Genomic DNA, 25,187 nt, shown 5'->3' with positions numbered 1-25,187 from the left:
AACAAGCTTGGATATTGGAAGCTAATATGAAAAAGGGATAGACAGTGCGTTTTGTTGCAACGCACAACAGCAACACCCAATAGGGACGCATTTCTCAAGGGTGATATCCCTTGGTCATATCTCTTCGATATGACTTATAGTGTGAGTCTCAAGCAATGCTGTGAAACTCTTTGGAAGGTTTGCAATTTTTTCATAACCAACATTAAAATATTAAATTTAAATTTATAATCAACTTTCTCAAACATCTTTTAATACAAAAAGATGTAGACTCTGCATGTGAGTTGTGATTTCAGCCTTTTATTTGTGGCTTAAAATATCCTTAAATGCTGCCTTTGGGTAATGCAAAGTGCCATTTTTTTGTACTTGCATTGTGCTTACATCCATTAACTTACTAAGTAAAGCTAAGTTTGGAAGAATAGGAAAGTAAGTCTGCAAACCAAGATTAGAATATTCGAAGCTACATTGTTGACAATGCTCAGGTATGGTTCTGAAGCGCGGGGGCTCTTAAAAACGGAGGAAGATTTGCTATGTTTTCAAGAGATATTGCCTACAGATTGTTTAGGGTACCCTTTTGACTGACCGTACTCAAATAGTAAGCTGTGCGAAGAATGTGGGTCAATCCAGCTTTCTTGGGCTATAATGAGAGGAAGTCTGAGATGGCTAGGACACATTCTGTAGACGAAGAAGGAAAGATTGCCCAAGATCGTCATTGTTGGATCTGTCAACCGTCTAAGGCTAAACCAGATCCTCCTCGGTTGCGGAGGGAGGATGTCGTAGAAGTATTTAACGGAAATGGGAACTTCTTGGGAGGATGTCAATGTAAAGAGGGATGTTTTGAACAGACTGGAATGTAGGAAGATTGTACATATCCATATTGGCCTCAGGTGGCTTGGCGCCGAAACAACTTGTTATTATGTATATTCATATTGTTTTTAAGAACAAGACTCCTCTCTTCCTGTCAATCCATAAAAATTTGCAGTGAAATAATTAAACAAAACAAAAATTCTTATGCTATTAATAATAATAATAATATATTTTTGACCCGCTACAAAAATCAAAGCGGAGTATCAATAAAAGAAACAAAACAAACACTACACAAAACAGAAAGAACAAGAAACTAAAGCAAACGAGTAAGGCCTCTGTGGGCGGGCAGATACTTATAAGTAGACTGGGGTATTTTTCCAGCAAGCTCCGTGAGCTTTGACCCAATATCCGGGAAACTATAAACAGATATGAGGCTCCTATTCCTATACCATTGAAGCAGATACAATAGAAAATGGGAAAACCGGAAATAATAAGATCAAATTGAACTGATATCTTTTTTTATAAAAAACAGGGTAAATACCAGAAAGAAACAAAACCGAATGATCTGTAAAAACCGAGTATAATTTAGCAAGAGACTTTCTATTGTATCTACCTCGGTTAGCAGCAATTTTAGAATAATTTAATTGGATTTTCTTCTTGCAATCAGCAACAGCGAGAGTCCGTAAGGATTATAGTGTTTTACTAACATTATCCGCATAGGCAAGATAAGAAATAGTTAAAGAATTAAGGATGCAAGTAGGTGGGATAGAGGAAAGAACAGATGATATACAAAGTTTTAAAATAGAGGGGGAGAGGACAGCACCTTGCCGAACCCCACGTCGTACTGGAATTTTACTATCTGAAACCCTCATATCCGTTTTAATCGGCAAAAAGGAATTTGAATAACAATATCTAAGAAAAAAAATTACCGATATGTTGATACCGTGACTAAAAAGGGAAAAGATAGCTTGGGAATGCGTAACAGTGTCAAAGGCTTTGGAGAGATCCAAAGCACATAAATGTAACTCGAATCCCTTTTTAGTAGCCTCAGTAAGAACAGTAGCCAAAACTCGATGAGCCTGCTGGCAACCTACCCCAGCTGAAAACCCAATCTGATTTTCACCAAAATATGCCGAAGAATTAACTGATGGGAGGAGAAGATACTCAAAAATTTTGCTTATATTGCAGGAAACCGTTATTGGCCTGTAAGATGCACACTCAGTCGGAATCTTTCCTCTTTTCAGGATCGGAGTAACTGTTCCACACAAAAAACTTCCAGGCACAGCCGAGGTGCATAAGCACATTTGAAACAGAAGTTGTAAATGTTGGACTAGAGCTGGACAATCAACATTTAGGGGTTTGACACTTATACCATCACAATCAATAGAGCTAGATTTAAGCTTCTTTATAGCTTGTGCCACTGAAACTAAATTAATGGGAGGATCTGGTTCTGGCGGAGTGATATGGGAAGTGCAGAAATAAGAAACCTCATAAAAGTAGCATGAACAAATTGGTTTATAGTGTTGAAAATCTGGTCGTAATATTTGCACCAAGCAGCAGGACTAATTGGGCTACTTGTTGGCGAAGAATCTTCGATTTTATTTGAATTTACCACATTTTTCCAATCTAAATTACTTGACAGGAATTGGCAAATTTTAGATTTTGCAGACCGTAAATACTTTTTATACTCTAATTTAGTTTTCTGTTTAAGCTGAAATACTACACCGCTACATGGTCGTTCGCAAGAAACCCAAATACGTAGCCAAAATTTGGCTTTATTTTTCACTGATTTTAGACCCGGATCCCATGACCATTCAGACTTCCGCGTATTAAATTTAACACGTTCTTCGGGAACAGCCACCCTCTTAGCTTCCTTCACGCATGATATAACAACAAAATAATATTTATTCAGAACATTCTTATCATTTACAAATTTAGAACCAACCTGAAGTAGCTGAAAAGGAACTTTTATCCTAGATTAAAAAGCTGTAAGGGTAGAAATATAAAGAGCCCAATTAGCCTTATTCCAATTTCGCCTGGTAAACCATCTACAATTCCCACGTCTAGTAGAACTATCTTGCGACAGAGAAATACCAAGCATGAAGGAAATTGGTAGGTGGTCTATATTGCTTTCTATTTCATGTACAGAAACAGTCGAAACAGATAAATTAGGAGAGCAAAAACATGATCAATATTAGTAAGGCTCCCAGAATGATGGATGTAAAAAAACAGTCGATTCTTATCCACTAGCTTAAACTCAGATAAAGACTCGAAAACCATATCAGACCGAATATTTGAATTCAATAAATCAGCATTAAAATCCCCGGCGACAGCAAATTGGTAACCGAGAGATGATGCGGATTCTGTTACTTTTTTCAAAAAACTACAGGTCTTGGCAAACTTGTTCAGTGATTGAACCGACTTACGATCACAAGGAAAGTACACATTAATAAGTATTAAATCGGCAATTCGCACGGCCAAGAGGTTTTTGTCACTATGGAACAGCGCAGGCGTCGTGGAAGAGAAGGAGCTACGTCTCAGTATACAGGCGAGGCCTCCGGAAGGTCTACCAAACGTAGATCTTGCAGCACTCGCAAAAGTAATATGGTTTGCACTCCGTTTCAACAAGTTGGTATTATCTGAAGATAAAAGATGCTCTTGAAGACAAATGGTGTCATAGCTGCTCGAAAGTTCGTCAATGATGTGCTGTTTTTGACGTGTTCCATTTATATTGTACGAAATAACCGAGAACTTTTGCGACATCATTTTTTCACAGCGTTTGCAATACGAGACTTGACCACTGGACATAATAAACTATATGAAGTGTGAGAATCGCCGCAGTTTGCAAATTTAGGGCTATTTGTACAGGGCACATCTTTCGAAAAAATGTGATTTTCGGCGCAGCGTGCACATTTTCCCACCTGACTGGTACAATCGTTGATAAAGTGATCAGGAGACCTGCACTTAAAGCAACATCGCGGTACACTTACGAAATCATAAATTCTGAAAATCTCGTAACCGATTTTTACTCCATTCTTCATAGCATCACGTTTTGCAAACGAATCTAAAAAATCTAGCTTGATCGTTTGGGATAAACCAATTCGGTTTGCGTCAACGACTCCTGAGTGCATTTTGAATTCGGGACCATTAAATGACAGCGGGATTCCTTTTATTATTCCAAGGTAAAGTTTCTGCAGAATCTTCGTGCCAATACCCGAGACTACAGACTTCACAGACTCACAGAAATCAGAAGCTACCAATTTTACAATGTTCACGAGCAGTTTATCTCCCACCGGCCGAAGACTAGCAAAAGAATCATGACCTGTTAATTGGTCGATAAAGTTTTTGCAGCTTGTTGGATATCTAATAGATGGTGGAAATTTAGAGACAACAATAGTAGAGTGGTTATCGGCAGGTTTCCAGGCACTGGCTCCAGGCTGTGTTAATGGCGAGAAATGGCTGGAAAACGCCTCAAACTGATTAGAAATTGTCTTTAGCTGGATACGCAGCTCGTTCACTCCCGAAAAGAGAGCAGAATTTAGTTTCAAACTTCTAGTTTTGTAATAGTAGCCCTATAATCAATAAGCTTAGAAATTTTGGATACAAAGGTCAATAGAAATAGGAAGATATTTTGAAGATTATAGATTAAATATTCTAGTATTTTTTTATTTGCGATATTTGCATCATAGTCTTAGGGCCTTACTTTTAATTAGTTACTCTAAAAATATTTATTACGATATTCTGTTAATATCCGATAGAATTAGTAAAAACTGTAAGCGTTGCGGTTAACGTTTTGACACAACTTTTGCAACAATGGCCTCAGATTTGTAATCCACAAGCTAAAGATTTCTTCCAAACGTACTGTGAAAATATCAGAGGCTCTTTACAAAACTTTTAACTTACTTTTGGCATTTTACTTTGATAAATTTATATTAAAAGTTTTATATTATATCACCCACTGGCAACTTCAAAACTTTTAATGTCCATCCTTGTTGAAAAATATAAACCCCTTGGGATATTTAGTGACTATATTTTTTCTTTTCAATTTCTATGTTGTAGTATTCGCCTCAGATTTATAATCTGCAAATTAAAACATCCTCTGTTAGAAACTTTTACTGTTAGGTTTCTCTTTTAAATTCTCTGTTACGCTGTTTGAAGCAATACATACTGCATAGTGATTTCAAAAACACTAAAAAGTAGCTTCAATGAGTGTAAACACAAGTATGGAATATGGACTCACCATATTTTGATTTTGGTCCTCTTTTGTATTACAATCTATGCTTTATAACGAACAAGCATGTACGTACTTGAAAATAAATTGTTACTTAATTGGAAGCCATTGTGGAAATGTACGAAGCACGCTGTCTTATGCATAATTTACGGTTAAACAAGACTTAACATGTCCACCTTCAAAATATGAAAAACTAATCTTTGAAACCACACATGCATACCACGCTTTTATTTCTGGAGTTTTACTTGACAGTATTAGCCTCTAATTTTTAGTCAACATAAGAAATTTATTGATTCCAAGGATTCAATTTGCTGTACCTTTAAATATGACTTTGATGGAAATAACATCGTATTTGAGATGAACTGTATGTGTCCTGACTTTGATTAGCTGTTTAGCAACTTCTAATCTTGGTATGCTTTAAAGATTGAAACTTGATCATTTAGGACCATACCATTATAGTCTCAGAATGGTCACGAATCAGGGAAGTATTGTACACGTATGAAGCTAGGAGGGTAGAAAAGAGTGCCTTTCTTATTTTTGGTCAATATCCTTTTCCCCATGAAAACTTAGTTGTCCATAAAATAACTTACTGGTAAAAATAAAAAAACATAATATATGAGCTTATTTGGCTTCCGACACCCTAAGTAAATAAAGTTTCATCTAGCAATAATCACACCTTATCGCCTTATCTGTTACGATACTACCACTGCGTATCGTATGAAGTAAAGTATTAAAACTTATGAAACTCATGAAGTGAATATTAATTTTTCAATGATGATCTTACATGCATGCATGTATTGACAATAATCTTTCATATTATTTGAAAGTGTAGAAGTGTGCCATTCTTTTTATTTATCTATGTATTCTTTTTTTACTGCAGCCAAAAAAGTTCTTTATTTCTTCTCTAAAGTTTAAGTTTCCAGCTGCTGCCAACAGAAAGCGACACATGTCAAATATTAGAAATCTTTAGAGTATTTCTCCCTGGAAGCAAATACTTTTTCTTTCTTGTTCCGTCGCCGATAGACATGATATTTACGACAGGAAGCAGGTTTGCTTGAACATCTAAGAAAAAAAATGTCTCATAATGTCCGTCATCCAATTTTTTTATTAACTTTAAAGGCGCAAAAAAATCTGAAACTTGGATGTAAATAATTAGGAGTATTTTAGCAGCTCTATATACTTTGTGAGCCCTCTCCTTCTCTAGTTGGTGTTGGGGGATTAGAAGAATTTTAGAGCATAAACGAGAAACCTCTCTGTAAGGCCAGAATTTCAATTTGAACGAGGGTAATTTTAGTTGGAGGAGAGCGGCTCCAACTACATGAGAAAGTCTAATACAAGCTATTGTATTTCGGAACATTTTTCTCATTTTCGGAGCCTTGTTATGAACGATTAGACACTTGAAGCTGGTACACTTGGGACTCAAAATATTTTTGAGTTCACTTTTCCCTTAGAATGAAGAATGACGTTTTGAAGGTGAATAGCTTTTTGTCGACTATAAAGTCATAGGATCAAAGCCCTTTAGTTCGAAAAAAGAAGTTTTATTTGTCAAACTTCTACTAAGTAAAGGAAGACAGAATCAATCGCTCCACCGCATAGGACAACACACGAGAGGAAAACAGAGTTGACAGATGTAGTTAGAAAAGGTATTTTAGTAGCCTGAAGTACAAGTCATATCCTCCAGATGCTACTGAGTTCTCCGATGATAGATGAGGCTTTTGGGATATGGCTGAACAATTTTACCAATAATTAAAATTATTCACAAGCTTTGACCAGAGATTTGGAAAAAAAATCTTGGTAACCTTAATATAGACTGTTTACTAAACCTTGGGGGCTCAACTATCATGATCCTATGCCTTCTGTCAGTTCTACAGGCTTTCTCTTTCTACCTGTTAGCCCAGGGCTTCTTGGGTTTTCAAACTAGGAATGGTTCCTTTGGTACCTTATAAGATCTTAGATTGCCGAAGCAGCTTGCTAAAAAAAAGGGCTGACAGTAAATTCCACAATTTATATATATATATATATATATATATATATATATATATATATATATATATAAATCCAACTGATGGTGGAAGATACAGGATTCAGAGGGGTAGAATATAAAGCTATACCTCCTCTTAATTTATTTTCAAAAAGTGTTTGATTTTGACCGGTGAAATGTACAGAACATTTTGAAATATTACAAAATACATGATAAACAAGTAAACAAATAAGCAGTTTGCTAATATTGGCAAGTAATTCAAAGGTATCTTAAATCATGGATGAAGCTTACTGATTCTGATATCATACAAAATGACCAAAATATTACAGATAGCACTATATAGCCTTTACGTCTATATATAGGGCACGGGTGGGACCATTACTGGCTAAAATCAGTAGGCTAAGATAACTCTCAATGACATGGATGGTTGCAATTTTCTTATACTAGTATTTTTGAATCTGAGGGCTCTTTTTGAAGTATTGACTTGCCATGTCTTAGCTTAGGACCCTTAACTGCTTCTAATTATTTAAGGATATTCCCAAAGACTCACTCTGGAAGGTGAAGTTTCAATACTAATATTATGTTCTGGGATAGGGGGATGAGGGGTGTTTTTTGCTTTTTCATTTAAATTTGTGCAATTTTTTGTGCAAAAATAAACTCAAGAACTCACAAATAATCCATGAATTCTTATTTTAAAGCGTCAAATTTAGAATTTTTCGGTATTAATTTTGTCAAAAATGAAAAAACAATTAAAGCCCTTATAGTTTTACTCACAGAAATGGCATTCTCTAAGTACCTTGATCTTGTTTCTCAAGATTCTGCAACGAGAATGATCTCGTTTCACAAGAATGTCACATTAGAAGAAAAGTTCACACACTTCCGGAAAGAAAAAGAAGTTCTTATGGATTTTGAAAAAAGAATGGAGCACTAAAAAAAAGTGAAGAAAAATAATCTAACAGTGATTTTCACGCAATATTGCTTTGAATATTTATTTGCCTAGACCCTACAGCTGCTCTTATTTTGTTTAGACCCTACAACTGCTTTGAATTGCTATAGTTTTAATAGCTATGACATGTTGCGGGCGGATCTCAATTTTTAATAGCTATGACATGTTGCGGGCGGATCTCAATTTTTTAGCGGCATTTACTTTACTTGAAGAAGCCTATAAGATTTTGAAATATAATCTTACATGTCCAAAAGATTGGTGCAAACGATATGTAATAGATTTGCTCAAACATTGTCTTTCAAATGCAGTGACCTCGTGTCTTAAGCAAAAGATTCAAGAAGAGAAGCTTATCTGAATTGAGGGTGACAAAAATCTCAACTATAAAAGTTAGCAAATTAGACGATTAAAAACCGACGAATGTTTCATTTAGGATTCAAGGATGAAGAGAAACTTGAGGAAATTTGGGAAATTCTTCTTGAGGAAGAGAAACAGAAACTGCAGCTGCTATTTCATGCCATAGATGGCGTGGCTGAGAAACTGGGAGTTGCAGTGAATGTCAGTAAAACAAAGAACATGGCCATTTCTAACTCTCCGCTGATCCTAAATTGCAAAGATAAAACGTCTGATTAAATCAAAGAATTTAATTATATAAAGAGTTGATTGCCTCTCAAACACAGGTTTGAAGAAACTCAAACGTCTTACTATAAAACAATGGTTATGATTTGAACATTGAGGTGTGTTTGCAAATGAGGTTGAAAAATTCAAGGCAGCAGCATGATTGGGACCTCAAAAGACTAGAACTGTCTCTGCAACCACAAGTTGAGGACTTCACGGCAGCAGTTTCAACGACACTAACTTTGTAGACGCTCCTTGCATCATTCTTGGCCCAAAGGATAATATATTACAACAACAAAAGAGAGAATAATGAGGACTTTTTTCCCGAGACAATAAACCAACAAAACCTATTTGAATATTTCGGTCCTATATCTCGGTCCTATATTTAAAAAAAAAATTAAACACTTACAATAAAAGTTCTCAGTTAAAAATCCATTAAAAAAAGTCTTGGCTGAACTTTTCGTTAAGTAAGTAATGATGCCAAGGCTATTTTAAAAAAATGGATCTTTAACTGAGAACATTTATTGTAAGTGTTTTATTTTTTTTTTCTTTGCTGAAAACGGCCCTTAGATATAGGGCCGAAATATTCAAATAGATTTTGTTGGTTCACTTCTTGGGAAAGAAGTCCTCATTATTCTCTCTTTTGTTGTTGTATGGAAAGGCAGTGTGGTCTTCGTCATTATTTACAGTAAATATATATATATTTTTTTTATGTAACGAAGAGAGAATTTCTTATTATCAACAAGAATGCTACCTAAGACATAACTGTTTTGTTATTCTGTACATTTAGTTGTTTTTATTTTATAGATAATTTTGCTGAGCAAAATTCTCAAATACACCTTTTTCCAAAGTTCGCTATTCCTCTTGTCCTGTAGTGCCGCAATGGGTTTGATCTTAGCTGGGTAATGCGGAACCCAGATATCAAACCTTGCTGTGGTAACACACTGCAGGGCCAATGCTTATTAATCAAGAAGTGTCATTAATCCGATTACTTACTTACTGACTCGCTGTTCCTCCTCTATGCATATCAAATTGAAAAAAAGAACGGAATGTTTTTTTCTGAAAGTAAAATCCAATTTTTTATAAGAAATTAACTGGATTATTTCAAACATTCATGTCGAAATTAATCCCACGTAAGAATCTTGAAAGCAATTAACCTCTCATGAATGAATTCCATTGTTAGCTATAACCAAATATTCTCAATTTTTATGTACCCAACGTAGCATACTTGTCGGTTTCAGAAAAACTTCTGAGTAGTTTATTCAGAACATTCAGATATAACGAAAATTTATCCAGTAAAACCTCGTTAGGGTTATAATAGAATGTTTTTTTGTCACTGTTCAGAAATTTTCGCAGAAACCTGTCGATAGAAAAGAACTTAAATCGTCCTTCATTGAGAGGCTTCTATTGGCAGGGAGGGGATTTATTTAGGAATATCTCTGATGGCATATTTATTTAGAAAAAATATTCTCCAAAATATTTTGAGAGTAAATATGTCCCTCTCCCTTGATTTTTAAAATAAAGTTTTCGCCCATCTCCTAAATTTGTTTTAATTAGCAACATATCTTCCAAGACCGTATCCAGATGTAGGGGTTACTGACTTTGACACCCTCCCCCCGAAATTGTTATCCGGCTCGTAAAAAAGTAACAAAGACGAATATAAACAGATTTTTGATTCGTTTTGGAATTATTCTTATGAAACACCCCCCAAAAATTGGCCCCCCTGAACCAAATCCTGGATACGCCCTTGCTGTCTTCACTATTGAGGTTTGTTTAAATTATAATCAGTATTACATCCATCACCTTTTCTTTGTTTTTATCATACTCTTCAGCATCGCAACTTCAGAGCACGCAACTTCAGTGTAAGCGGAAGCAGGGCTTTCGTGCATCCTGAAAGTATTCCCGGCTTAAAATGAATTTAATAATAGGGAAACACTAAGGTAAATATTGCTTGTTTGTACTATTCACGAATATACAAGCGTCAATTTTCCATTTATCTTCATTTGTCTACAAAACTTCTTACTCTGAATTGACAGTTTATTGTTACAACATTTTTTCCTTGGGGCATTTTCAAAATCTAAAATTTGACCAATTTGACTAGGAGTTTCAATTGAAAAAAAGTCCATATGGCTACTTTTGGATGACTGCCAAAATTTGAGAGGAACTCGGTCGCCTAAGGCTGTCAGTGAAGGTTAGTCACATTAATAGCGTAGAAAAGTTATATGATGAGATTTCAGTTTTCGAAAATGGTCCTCACATTAGCTTCTCGCTCTTCCGGGGTGTCAATCGGGGGTGGTGCTCCTCTCATAGATGATTTTGTGTCCTCTCTGGATTGAGGTCCCTTTTTTGGTGTTCTTATTGAAAAATACATCTTAATTACACTTTTGTTGAGAAAAATTGAAGAGAAAACAACATTACTCCCTCTATTTTGATATATAAATTTCTCCCCTCTCTCAAGTTTCGCTTAATTAAGGCACTGACACTCTATACGACAACATTTATTACCACATCCTTTTTTTGTCGTGGGACAATGTCAATGGGATTTAATCCACTTAAGTTTGACCATTTGGCTGGAGGGGGAGGCAATTGTAGAAAACGTCTGTAAGTTGCCATCGTATGGCTGAGGAATCTTTATTTGCGAATAAAATCAAAACTAAAGAAAATAATCCTTTATTGCCTGGTTTTTCTTTACCCTCGTCCGGGAAGTTAATTGGGAACTTGTAGTCTTAAGCTAGAATTTGACTTTTTCTAAATAAAAAAAAAAAAAAAAAAAAAATTAAAAGTCAAACCCTCTATATAAATCTTCTAGCAAACAAAAGCTTCAAACCTCCGATTTCTTTTCTAATTTAGGACAAAAATACGAAAACACTCGAGGAGAGAGGGAGAGAGAGAGAGAGAGAGAGAGAGAGAGAGAGAGAGAGAGAGAGAGAGAGAGAGAGAGAGAGAGAGAGAGAGAGAGAGAGAGAGAGAGAGAGAGAGAGAGAGAGAGAGAGAGAGAGAGAGAGGAGAGAGAGGGAGAGAGAGAGAGAGAGAGAGAGAGAGAGAGAGAGAACGAGCGACAAGAGTGTCAGAGAGAGAGAGAGAAAATAGAGAGAGAGAGAGAGAGGTGCGAAAGGTTAGAGAAGAAAAACACATACCTAAAGACGTCCTGGAATTGCAAATCAAGTGAAGCAAAAGAACTAAGCTTGCTGATTTCAACTGAAGGCTTATATTTTTTTTTCTTCCGTGGAGATTGAATTTTCTTGCTTAAGGTCAGTTAATTACAGCATCTCAACTCCAGCACACAAATACCTTAAACTTTTGAAAAGATGGGACAAAACCAACGGCCACTATAGCAAGGGGGAGAGAGAGAACTCAATTGCTTTGTTGGACTACTGATCATTATTCTGTCAGTAAAGTCCTCCCAGGGAGATGAGTTGAATGAGGGTCAGTTTGAGTATTATTATTTAAACTTTAAAGATTAGCGAAAAAAGGGAAAAATGATCCAAAAACTGAATTTTCTTCAGCTTACAATCCCCCCTCCCCAACATAAATTTATGCTTTTCAGCTAAGAAAAAAAAACTGTTTTTACAGGTGCAATTCAAAATGCAATTTCAGTTACAGGCCATAATCACTTGTCCTTTCCTTCCTACTTTACTCTTTGATTTTCTTGTGAAAGCGCTGACCTTATTACTTTCAGTTGAATTTAATTATAAGAAAAAGGTCAGATATTCCCATCCAATATGGTACGTGGACTCTCTGCTTAGTTCATTGTTCCAAGGTTGTTTACATCAAGGCACTACTATTATGTACTTCCCTGGTTGGGCAATTAATTAGGTACGTGTATAGACTCTAAACAGGGAATCGTTTTGCCTGACGAAAAAAACTTTCCAGTCAAATTGAACGGTTGAGCAAAGGTCCTAGGAAGAACACTGGTAAAAAATCTCTCTCTGGGGACGACTAGAAAAATTGGGTGGAAATTGTAATGATAGCTTTCTAGTTGACATACTGCTTGAAATATCTTTCGTGGAAAAGTAAATTGGAAAAAAGTGAGGATGTAAATGAAAAGAACCCAGTAAGACTAAGAACCGCTTTTAAGCTTATTTGTATGAGTTTACTTAAAGCTAAGAACTAATTTTAGGAGGTTTAAAGGAATGTACTAAAATGTAAAACAAAACAAGGTTAGTGAGCAGAGAAAGGAAAAAAAAAACTTATTTAAGGTTAATAAAATAAAGCCTTTTGACTAATTAAAGAAAAAACAAGTTTTTCAACTGTCAGTAGGGAGAAACTTTATAAATGAAAAGGGTTGCTCTTCCTCAACACCACGCTCTTTACGCTAAAATTCTTAGTTTTATATATTATTTGTAATTATTATAATATTTTATATATTATAATTATTTTTAAGAAGATTCTTATTGTTATAATTAAACGAACATAGTGTTTCAAGAGTGTTTCTTATAGAATTGAAACAGAATTCAAACTTTAACGTAAAAAGCGAGATGTTGAGGAGGGGAAACCTTCCTCATATACGTAATAATTTCTGTTCGTCTTATGTTTTAATGCTACTCCTTACTTTCAGTTGAAAAAACTTGATTTTTTTTTTATTTAATTTCTGGTCGTTTTTTAAATAGTGCCAGGAAATCTGATAACACCTCCAAGGAAAATCTCCTTCTCCACAGATATATTCTTTTGACAATTCAATCTTGTGGAAATTTACCCGGAAAATTAACTTAAACATCTCCACACGTAAAATTGAATCGACAAAGAAAAAGCAAGACATTAGAACGATTTCATATAAGAATTCTGGCAAATTCCCACACTGTAAAATTTTTCCTAAAAACTTCACCCCCTGGAAACTTCCCTCCCTATGCAAAATTATCCCAGTGGAAAGTACCACCTGGAGAAACCCCCCCCCCATCTCCTCCCGAAAAATATTTGCATAGTTCCCAATAACAAATACCATACGTAAGAAATTGTGCAAATTTTGTAACTTAAAGACATTTCCCTAGGGGCTGTGGAGGGACAAAATATCTCCAAAAGCATTGTTATTCGGCCTTTCAATTATGATGAACAAAATGGCTTTCTCAAAATTTTGATCGGACGATTTTGAGAACAAAGGGGCGCAGGAAGGGACCTAGTTGACCTCTAAATTTTTTGGTCACTTAAAAAAGTCACTATAATTTTAATTTTCTTTTAAATGAGCCCTCCCCCGAAATTCTAGGACCACTGGATTGATACGATCACCCCTGGGGAAAAAACAAATAAACACGTATCTGTAATTTTTGCTCTGGCACAATATAAAAAATTTCAGATTTTCGCAGATAGGGGCTTGAATCCTCTGTATCAGGATTCTCTGATACACTGAATCTGATGGTGTGATTTTTATTATGACTATATGACTTTAAGTGGTGTTTTTCCCTTTTTTCAAAAATCAGGCAAATTTTCTCAGGCTCGTAACCTTTGACGAGTGAGACTAAACTTAAATTTATATATTTTAAATCCGCATAAAAAGCCGGTTCCTTTGAATATCCATTAGTATAAAAATACTGTTTTTTAGTTTTATTTGGCCGGGTTGCTCCTTACTTACAGTTCGTTAAAACGAACTGTTTGATATGGCTTGATGTATTAGTATACTTATAGCTCAAAAGTAAGGTTAGGACTTTTAAAGGAGCGTAGGAAAACGTAAAACAAGGTTAATTTTAGGTAAAAGAAAAAGAACTTGCTTGAAATTAATAAAAATAAAGCCTTTTGACAGTTATGGCTTTGTGTATGAGTATATTTAAGACTTTTGGGGAAAAAGAGGGATTTATCGTTCTTGGGTTGAATATCAACTACGTTGACCAAAGTGTATTGTAATTGTCAACAGTTAGCACTTCTGATCGTCCTCTAAGTGGTTCAGTTGCCAAGTCGCTTAATGCCATAAAAAAGGAAAAAAGTGGCTAGGATGACAAATTTTTGTTTTTGAATACAATATAGCAATCATTTACTATAGAAGATCAAAGGATTTTGCTATGATTGACTGACTTTTGGTACTTTTTGAAGAAAAATGCTTTTGCATACTGAAGACAACCTCAAAACTCAAAGTTTTATTTTGACATTTTTATGGCACATAATATTTACCAAGTGACATATAGTGATCGCGATTTTTGTCGGTCTGTCGGTCTGTCTGTACCGGTTTCGCTGGTTTGGGCACTTCCAGATAAGCTAAGACGATGAAATTCGGCAGGCGTATCAGGTATCGGACCAGATTAAATAAGAAATAGTCTTTTCTTGATTCAACCATCTAGGGGGGGAGGGAGTGAGGGGATGATTAATTCGGAAAATTTTGAAAAATTGAGGCATTTATAACTTAAGAACGAGTGATCAGATTTTAATGACATTTAATATTTAGAAGTATATTGTATCGTGTCTCAAAGCTCTACTTTAAATTTTGACTGGATTCGGGGACATTGGGGGGAGTTGGAGGGGTAAACCTGAAATTTTGGAAAACGCTTAGAGTGGAGAGACCGGGTTGAAACTTGGTGGGAAAGTAAGCACAAGTCCTTGATATATTATTGACATAACCAGAACGGATCCACTCTCTTTGAGGGAGTTGGGGGTGGGGTTAATTCGGAAAAAATTAGAAAAAACGAGGTATTTTTGACTAACGAAGGAGTGACTGGATCTTAATGTAATTTGATATTTAGAAGTACCTTGTAACTCAAGCCTCTATTTTCAATCCTAACTGGATCTAGTGTCATTGAGAGGAGTTGGGGGGGGGACTGGAAATCTTGAAAAGTGTTTAGAGTGAAGAGATCGGGATCAAACTTGGTGGGAAGAATAAAAACAACTCCTAGATGTGTGATTGACATAACCGGACCGGATCACCTCTCTTTGAGGGACTTGGGGGGTTAATTCGAAAAAGTTACAAAAAATGAGGTATTTTTAACTTACGAATGGGTGATCAGATCTTAATGAAATTTGATATTTAGCAGTAGTTTGTGTCTCAGAGCTCTTTTTTAAATCTTGACCGGATCCGGTGACATTGGAGGAGTTGGAGGAGGAAACCAGAAATCTTGGAAAGCGCTTAGAGTGTAGAGATTGGGATGGAACTTGTTGGGAAGAATTAGCTCATGTCCTAGATACATAATTGACATACCCGGACCGGATAGAATCTCCTTGGGGGAGTTGCTGGTTTGGGCACTTCCATATAAGCTAGGACGATGAAAGTTGGCAGGCGTATTAGGGACTAGACTAGATTAAATTATAATTAGTTTATCCCCGATTCAACCATCGGGGGGGGGGGGGGGAGGAGCGAGCGAACAAGATAGTTGAGAAAATTTTTATTTGCCGATAAAACAAATGATTGTTCTTCTTAAGTATGGCTTGTGGTCTAGGGGTTTGATTCTTGCTTAGGGTGCAAGAGGTCTAATGTTCAAGTCCCAGACCACCCTAATTTTTATATGAAAGATTACGAAACTAGGTATGTAATCAATATAGCGGTGGATGAAAGTTGGCAGGTGTTTCAGGGACCCGACCAGATTAAATTCGAAATAGCTGCTTCCCCGATTTAACTATCTGGGGGGTGCGGTTGAAGGACGGTGAATTCGGAAAAATTAAGATTGAGGCATTTTTAACTTACTAACAGGGCAACGGATCTTAAAGAAATTCGATTTTTAGAAGGATCTCGTGTCTCAGGGCTCTTATTTTAAATCTCAATCGGATCTGGTGACATTGGGGGGAGTTGGAGTGGGAAACCAGGAATCTTGGAAAACACTTAGGGTGGGGAGATTGGTGGGAAAAAGCTCTTGGCTCTTCCGACCTCCTCTCAAGTGGCATATGAGCTCTTGGCTCTTGTTTTTTTCTACTAAACACTTTAATCAAATAATTTTTACTTGAATATGTTCAGAAAGTGTTTATTTATTGACTATTAGAGTTGGTTCTACTTTAGTTGCAGGTTAGGTTAGAAAAGATTTAAGGGAAACTGGAACTTCCTAGGAGGGTGTAAATAAGGGGACTTTGAACAGATTGGAATCGAGGAAAAGTGTATGTTGCTGGGCTGACCGTATTTGGCTCGGGGCGAAAAAACGAATGCCAAGGAGAGTTTCTACAATAACATTAATGGTGTGTTCATCTGCACTCATCCAAGTCTTGGGAAGCTTTTTGACGGAAATCCCTAGTAACTGGAACCATGAAATTAGGTGTTATATAATTTATTTACTCAGGCAGCATGGATGAGGTACAAAGACACGGAGTAGGGCTTATGATGAATAAGGAAACTTCTAAGTCTTGTTTAGGTTGGAAATGTATTAGTAATAGAATGCTAGTCTCTCGTTTTGTGATGTGATCGACTCTTATTCGGGTAAAATTGGATAGCGTCAGGGAATCAGTGATTTTATCCCAGGCGAAGGGTGTTTCCTAAAATTTTGGCTGCTATTCCTGGGGTCTTTTATACAGATCTCAGGCGTGAGAGGAGGAGATTGTTATTCTTGAGTTACCTTCAGCTAACAAGGAGAAAGCAATGATTACTTTTTGGGAAACGTTTTTTGGCGGGAAGGGGGGACAATCACTCTCCTATAATGTCTGATTATAGTCGTAGGTTTTATACGAAACATTTTTTTTTTTTTTATTTGGCATTATTTTGAATTGTCAACTCTTGATGAGAAATGTGTATTTTTCAGTATTTTTCAAAACACATGGGGTAAAAACTATAGAGGGGACTGGAAATATTTTCCCGACCTCCCAATTGGCACTATTGAAAGAAACTGCTTTAACAATATATCCTAAAAAAAATTTAAAAGAGGAGTTAAAAATAGTTTACCTGCGGACAATTTAATTTTTTAAACACTTTGAAAAACGTGTTTCAAAAATTAAATATATACAAGTAATTTTTTTCAAATGAAAGCCAGGAACGAAATCAAAACTTAGAAAAGTATTTTGTTGTATGAGGGGGAATACCCACCATTCAAACTCCCACTCTTTGTGCTAAAAGTTAATTTTAAGGCATAATAAAATATTAGCGCAAAGAGTGGGGATTAAGGAGGGGTAACCCCCTCTTATACCGATTGATTTATGTTTGTTTTAAGTCGGTCATTACTTTCACTAAAAAATAACTTTTTTATACTTTTGAACATATTTCAAAGCACACCCAGACTCATCCAAAATATAATAAGGGCTATCGCCCTCATAAGCCACTTACTGCTTACTGTTAAAATTGTATCTAGGAATAAATTTAGTTTGATTGGTAGCCTTCTGGATTGGAAGTGTAAACATTTACTTGATGATTAGCACGATTTCTTCGGCACTTCATTTCGATTATGTAGTGACAAGTGACTGTGCAGTGTAAAGCACAGTCAAATGTAATGTATTTTTTTTTTCGTTTTAATCATCTGTCAGAAGATTAGCTAGGATAATTTCGAAACTGAAATAATTCCCAAATAAAGAACGTTGCGGCGAAAGTATTTTCACTTTTCCTAGACGGAGCGAGTTTCCTCATGCTCCATTTCCACACATTTTTAATGTCATCCTCGCTTTTTTGGTTGTTGATCTTATAGGTGGAGGCTCTGTGTTAATATCTTTTGTTTTTTATAATATTTCGTAAAGTCATTTTTAATTAAATTGGTGAATAGAGCTTTTAGTGAATATTCTCCAAGTCCCTATTTAAGGAAATATTATTATAAATCTCAAGTCTTATAAATCTTAATGTGATCTTTTATGTTACAAAATTCTGCACTAAGAAGGGAGGTATCAACCTTCCATCAGTTATATTCAGACTTAGTTAAAACTATTCTTCCTTTTGATTAGCATGGTCCTTTAATTAAAAATTAATTCATGGTCCTCCAAGATCTTCTTTTGCATTCCCTGAACGCTGACTAAAAATTAGAAAATTCGGGTAGAATAATGCACTTTCTTAGGCATCAAGTTTAACCCCTCCCCACACACTGAGTCAGTGACCTACTGTTGAACCTCCATAACAGCTGATGCAAAATTCCTAACTAAATATGATTTTATCAAACATCAAGTTAATCAACCTGGTTAAATGAGACTTTAAAAGAAGTGCATGCATGGCCAGTTTATTATGCACGGAGAACGTGACTTTATAGGAACGAATGCGCCACCTTGTGGTATTACTGCCTCCGAAGCCGAAAAACTCAATATTTTGTTTTTTAATAGTTTTAAATCAAATGGCTATCTGAGAATTCAAAATCAACAGCAACTTTGCTCTCTGTGGTTCAAAATTATAAATTGTTTCTGTAAAATATTAGTAAACGATACTTTCTTGTGGCACAATCTCTTGACTACTTAGAAAGGGCACTAGAACTTTTAATTTCCGTTCATATTAGCTGTCTTCTAATTTTGGTTCGATGCGGTAGCCATTTCCAAAAAAAAACAGGAACACAAACAAATAAACACGCATCTGTGATCTTCATTCTCAAGAATAAATGCAAAATTCTATATTTTCATAGATGGGAGTTTGAAACCTTTCAAATCAAACTTTCTGATGTGCTGAATTTCATGGTTTAATTTTCATCAAAAGCACTTGTCAACTTGGGATATTTTCCCCTTAAAAAAAATCTGACAAAGTTTTTCAGGTTCGTAGCTTTCGATGGGTAACTTTAAACACAATGGAGTTTACTCGTTTAGAATCATCATATTAAGATCCTTCTGATGTATATATTGTTATCAAGGAACTCTAAGGAACTTCCGTTTACTATTAACCCAGGTCGCTCCGTGCTTACAGTTTGTTACAATGAACTGTTTATCAGTTAAATCTAAAAAAAATTGTGTCTCACTTTGATTTTAAGTTATTTACAACTTAACTTAACGATATTGAATTTTGATACTTTCAAAAGTTGTCTGTCTGTCTGTCGAGTGACGTCCGTGTTTGTCTGAATTATTTCATCATATACGAATTCAAAAACGAATGTATTCAAGCCGATGTAGCTGAGTTGGTAAGGCGTTATGTTCCAGGTTCTAGGTTCAAGAGGTTCCAGGTTCGAACCTTGTCTTTAGCATTAATACAAAAGAAGAAAAAAAAACTAAAAAAGGTAAAAACTACAAAAAAAACTAAAAAGAAAAAAAATAAAAAAAATAAAAAAGTAAAAAATAAAAACTAAAAAAGGAAAAAACTGAAATATAAAGGAGAAAAAGAAAACTAAAAAAAATCTAAAAAAGGTAAAAAACTAAAAACTAAAAAAGAAAAAAAACTAAAAAAATGCGAAAACTACAAAAAAACTAAAACTAATAATAAAAAAAAAAAAAAAAAAAAAAAAAAAAAAGTTAAAAAACTAAAAAACTAAAAACTGAAACAGAAAAAAAACTAAAAAAGGAAAAAAACTGAAACATAAAGGAGAAAAAGAAAACTAAAAAATATAAATATAAACAAAAAAAACTAAAAAAAGGTAAAAACTACAAAAAAACTAAAAAGAAAAAAAGTAAAAAAGCTAAAAAAAGGTGAAAACAAAAAAAAACTAAGAAGAAAAAAAGGAAAAAAACTAAAAATTTATTTTATCATATACCAATTCAAAAACGAATGTATATACAGACCGGGACACCGGGACACAAATGACGACCGGGACACCGGGACACAGGGAATATAAATTGACGACCGGGACACTCAAAGAGAAATTACAGACTGGGACACCGGGACACAAATGACGACCGGAACATAGGAAATATAAATGAAGACAAAAAAAAACTAAAAAAAAAAGGTAAAAAACTAAAAACTAAAAAAGAAAAAAATTAAAAAATTTAAAAACTACAAAAAAAAACTAAAAAAGCAAAAAACTAAAAAACTACAAAAAATAATAAACGGTAAAAAACTAAAGAAAACTAAAAACTAAAAAAGAAAAAAAAACTAAAAAAAGGAAAAAAACTGAGAAATAAATGAGAAAAAGAAAACTAAAAAAATCTAAAACAGGTAAAAAATTAAAAACTAAAAAAGAAAAAAAAACTAAAAAATGTATAAACTACAAAAAAACCTAAAAACTAATTAAAAAAAAACTAAAAAAGCTAAAAAACCAAAAAAACTAAAAAAATAAAAAAAAGGTAAAAAACTAAAAAAGAAAAAAACTAAAAAAAGAAAAATAAAGGAGAAAAAGAAAACTAAAAAACTATAAATAAGAATAAAAAAAACTAAAAAAGGTAAGAACTACAAATAAAAACTAAAACGAAAAAAAAGGAAAAAAACTAAAAATTTATTTCATCATATACCAATTCAAAAACGAATGTTTTATATACAGACCGGGACACCGTGACGCAAATGACGACCGGGATACCGGGACACAGGGAATATAAATGACGACCGGGACACTCAAAGAGAATTAAAGACTGGGACAAGGGGACACAAATGACGACCGAGACATAAGGAAGATAAATGACGACCGGGACACAGGGACACAACTACAACGGGGACGCCGGGGGGCGCAGGGGGATATTTTTAAATTTTTTATATAAATGACGACGGGGACACAGGGAATGTTCGATTAGCAATCACCATCAACAATGCTCAAGGGCAATCATTAGAATCATGAGGTATAGATCTGAATACGGATTGTTTTTCCCATGGACAATTATATGTTGCATGTTCAAGAGTCAGTAAACCTGACAATCTATTTATATGCACAGACAATGGGACAGCGAAGAATGTTGTATATTCGCATGTTTTACGTAGTTAAAAACACACACACACACACACACACACACACACATATATATATATATATATATATATATATATATATATATATATATATATATATATATATATATATATATATATATATATGTATATTTCTATATATATATAAATATATATATATATATAAATATATATATATAATATTATATTAGGTAAAAACAAAAAAATTAAAAGGGAAAAAGGAAAAAAACATAAAATTTATTTCATCATATACCAATTCAAAAACGAATGTATATACAGACCGGGACACAGGGAATATAAATGACGACCGGGACACTCAAAGAGAAATTACAGAGTGGGACACCCGGACACAAATGACGACTGGGACGTGTGTGTTGACTGAAGTCATGTTTGTGTGTCGACTGACGTCATGTTTGTCGACTATAAATGACGACTGGGACACAGGGACACACCTACAATGGGGATGCCGGGGGGCACAGGGGGGATATACAAATGACGTTGGGGACACGTGGGATGTTTGATTAGCAATCACCATCAACAAAGCTCAAGGGCAATCATTAGAATAATGAGGTATAGATCTGAACACGGATTGTTTTTCCCATGGACAATTTTATGTTGCATGTTCAAGAGTCGGTAAACCTGACAATCTATTTATGTGTGAAGACAATAGGACAGCGAAGAATATTCTATATTCGCAAGTTTTACGTAGTTAAAAACATAAATATATATACATATATATATATATATATATATATATATATATATATATATATATATATATATATATATATATATATCTATCTATATTCACAGGTGGGACACAGGGACACAACTACAATGGCGCGTGACCAATATGGCGCGTAACGACTTACGCACGCAGGGGGGCTTGGGGGGTGCGCGAAGCGCCACCCCAACAGCTAGTATATCTATATTCGGGAGGGGGATTGGGTTTTCATTCCTCCATGTTTTTCTTAGTGCTAAATTCAATTTATTATATACGTGACTTTGAAACGAAAGCTTAACAATTTTGAATATTTGCTGGATTTTGGGTTAAAAAAGTCCGAAATATGAGTAGTGTTTTTGCAACCCTTGCAGAGCCATGACTGAGATCCACTGAGACGCAATTATTTATGCTACTGAGATGCAACTGCGATACAACTGAGTGAGACACAATTATTTATGCTAGTTTGTTGAGAAACATTGACTAAGATGACGGAAGCACGATCAATTTTCAAATAGAATAATTTTTAATTGATATTCGCGATAATTCTCACCAGCCGGTCTCATAAACCAGCTTTACTGTCCGTTGGACATTCGCAACTAGTACATTTTTAGTCACTAAGAAACGGCTTGTCACGGCTGACATCGTTTGACCCCATAATTGTCAGATAGAATCTATACAGCAGAGGTAAAAACCGGGTTCAAGCCTCCTTCATGTTTGTTGCTTGCTTTAGCCCGAGGTAATGAAGCTACAGAATGAAACTTTATAGTTTTCGCTTGTGCTGGAAGTGTTGAAGAATTTAGCCCCTTTCTCACATATATTCCTGCGTATATGCTTATTATCACTACCAACTAGCCCTTTGTTATACACTAATATACTAATTTTCCTGAAATAAGCTATCTGAAGTAGCTGGTTGGTGAACTGGAACTGAAATCGAATTCCCAAAAATTATTTACCGCTTGATGGCAGTTTTTTGGATTTTATGAAATTCAAATTCTTGGATCAAATATTTGACTCAAAAATGTTCAAATTTTGATGTCAAATTTTTGAATAAGGATTCATAAATTCTTTTGAGTAGTTAGTGTCACCATAAATGTACAAAGCTCACGAAATCCTGCGCTTTGACACTAAAACCAAAATAGTTAGTTGAGTGGTCAAGCTGGCCTTGGAAAAAAATTTCAGCTGTCAATAGCAAGTTTTTAATTTTTATTATTTTTAGTTAATATACCCATAATTCTGCAAAGCTAGAATAAAACCAAGCGCTTTGACACTAAAAACAAAAAAAGTAAACTTGTCCTCTGAAAAGCTCAAATGTATTATATTCCAGATGTCAAGCAACTGGTAACCCACAGCCAAAAGTGTCTTTCAAGCGAGAAGACAACAGACCATTGAAGACAAAAAGTAATTTACAAGGTAATAAACCCTCTTAATGCATCTCTTATCATATTTAGTCACTGAATTTATTTCTGTATTTTCAACTTAGACATATATATATATATATATATATATATATATATATATATATATATATATATATATATATATATATATATATATATATATATATATATATATATATAAATAAGTTGTATGTTTGTGTGTTTATAAGTTTATAAGTTTGTGTGTTTATGACGTCATTATAAGTATGTAAGGGGGCGATTCAAAGAGAAATTTAAGTATAAATCCTACAACGGCAGAAGAAACAGCCGAGGAAGCTGCTCAAAGAGTTAATGCCAAAAGACTTGCGGCTAAAAGAGAAAGTAACAAACGAAAGCTTGCCGGGGAATCACAAGAACAACGTGAAAACAGGCTTGCGGCTCAAAGAGAAACTACCAAAAAAAATTGTACTGAGGAATCACAAGAGGTAAGTGAAAACAGGCTTGCGGCTCAAAGAGAAATTACCAAAAGAAAGCGTGCCGAGGAATCACAAGAGCAACGTGAAAACAGAATTGCGGCTCAAAGAGAAATTACCGAAAAAAATCATGCCGAGGAATCACAAGAACAACGTGAGAACAGGCTTGCGGCTCAAAGAGATAATGCCAAAAGAAAGCGTGCCGAGGAGTCAGGTAAAGCCCAGTCGATGATTATAGCTAGAGTAGATGTGTTGCGCCTCAGGAAAAGTTAGACTTTCTCAACTGGCTGCACCACCAGAGCCATCGCAGACTTTGCTTACTGGAACTACGTCTGAATCTAAGCGTTTTTTTTATTAAACATCAGAAAATATAACTCATTTTTCCAAATGACGTCGTTTGGTGCCAAAATCGAAAATCAAGATCAACACACCGGGATACAGGGAATATAAATGACGACCGGGACACTCAAAGAGAAATTACAGATCAGGACACCAGGACACAAATGACGACCGGGACACAGGGAATATAAATGACGACCGGGACACAGGGACACAACTACAACGGGGACATCGGGGGGGGGGGCACAGGGGGATTTATAAATGACGATTGGGACAGGGGATTATTCGATTATCAATCACCATCAACAAAGCTCAAGGGCAATCATTAGAAAAATGCGGTAAAGATCTGAATAGGGAGTGTTTTTCCCATGGACAATTATATGTTGCTTGTTCAAGAGTCGGTAAACCTGACATTCTATTTACATGCACAGACAATGGGACAGTGAAGAATGTTGTATATTCGCAAGTTTTACATAGTTAAAAACATATATCTGTATCTATCTATATTCACAGGTGGGACACAGGGACACAACTACAATGGCACGTAACAACTTACGCGCGTGGGGGGGTGGGATTTGGGGGCGCTAAGCGTCCCCAGCAACTAGGTGTTGGTGTGGTACTTCGCACCACTACAAAAAATGAAAATCTGCAGTTGCGGCTTCTCTAAGTAATGATTCTTTGGAATCAACACCTGAACATTCAGACGTAATAAGACGTGAAGTTCGACAACCAGGGCCATGAGTTGCGACAACACAAAAACAGACATTAAAGCAAAGGCCATTGCTAAATTGTCTGAAGTAATCAAAACTCAAAAACATGTCAAAAATCGATAATTCAGATGAAAGACACGGGCGGTCAGAAGATATGCGAAAGCGACAACTAGAGAATGTTAAAATAAAAGGAAGAACAAAGACTCAGGCGTTTAGTACACATAGGACACCAAGCAAGTGAACGAGTCAAAAATGAAAATGAAGAGCAAAGACACACACATTTAGAAGAAAAGCGTTGGCGTCTTAAGAATAAACTTGAAGAGCCAAGACACGCGCAGTTAGAAGACATGCGACACCGAGCATGCGAGA

General features: G+C 35.2%; 1 protein-coding gene and 1 long non-coding RNA gene across 6 annotated transcripts in view; one reads left to right on the top strand and one right to left on the bottom strand.

Moving 5' to 3' along the window:
- The window catches only part of LOC136026899 (protein amalgam-like), a 214,682-nt gene that overhangs the window by 117,474 nt on the left and 72,021 nt on the right, over positions 1–25,187 (top strand). For all 5 annotated transcript variants that reach the window (XM_065703722.1, XM_065703718.1, XM_065703721.1 and 2 more), the window contains one exon: positions 23,245–23,330. In XM_065703722.1, the coding sequence (XP_065559794.1) occupies positions 23,245–23,330 (86 nt within the window). The remainder of the gene's footprint in view (positions 1–23,244; positions 23,331–25,187) is intronic.
- Positions 1–25,187, bottom strand: part of LOC136026901 (uncharacterized) — a 107,391-nt gene that overhangs the window by 22,198 nt on the left and 60,006 nt on the right. The gene's annotated exons all lie outside the window — the stretch shown is intronic.

This window comes from Artemia franciscana, chromosome 5 (genome assembly GCF_032884065.1).
Source record: "Artemia franciscana chromosome 5, ASM3288406v1, whole genome shotgun sequence".
NCBI classification, from domain to species: domain Eukaryota; kingdom Metazoa; phylum Arthropoda; class Branchiopoda; order Anostraca; family Artemiidae; genus Artemia; species Artemia franciscana.
Note: the sequence above shows the minus strand (reverse complement) of the source record. Positions and strands in the feature narration are given on the sequence as shown.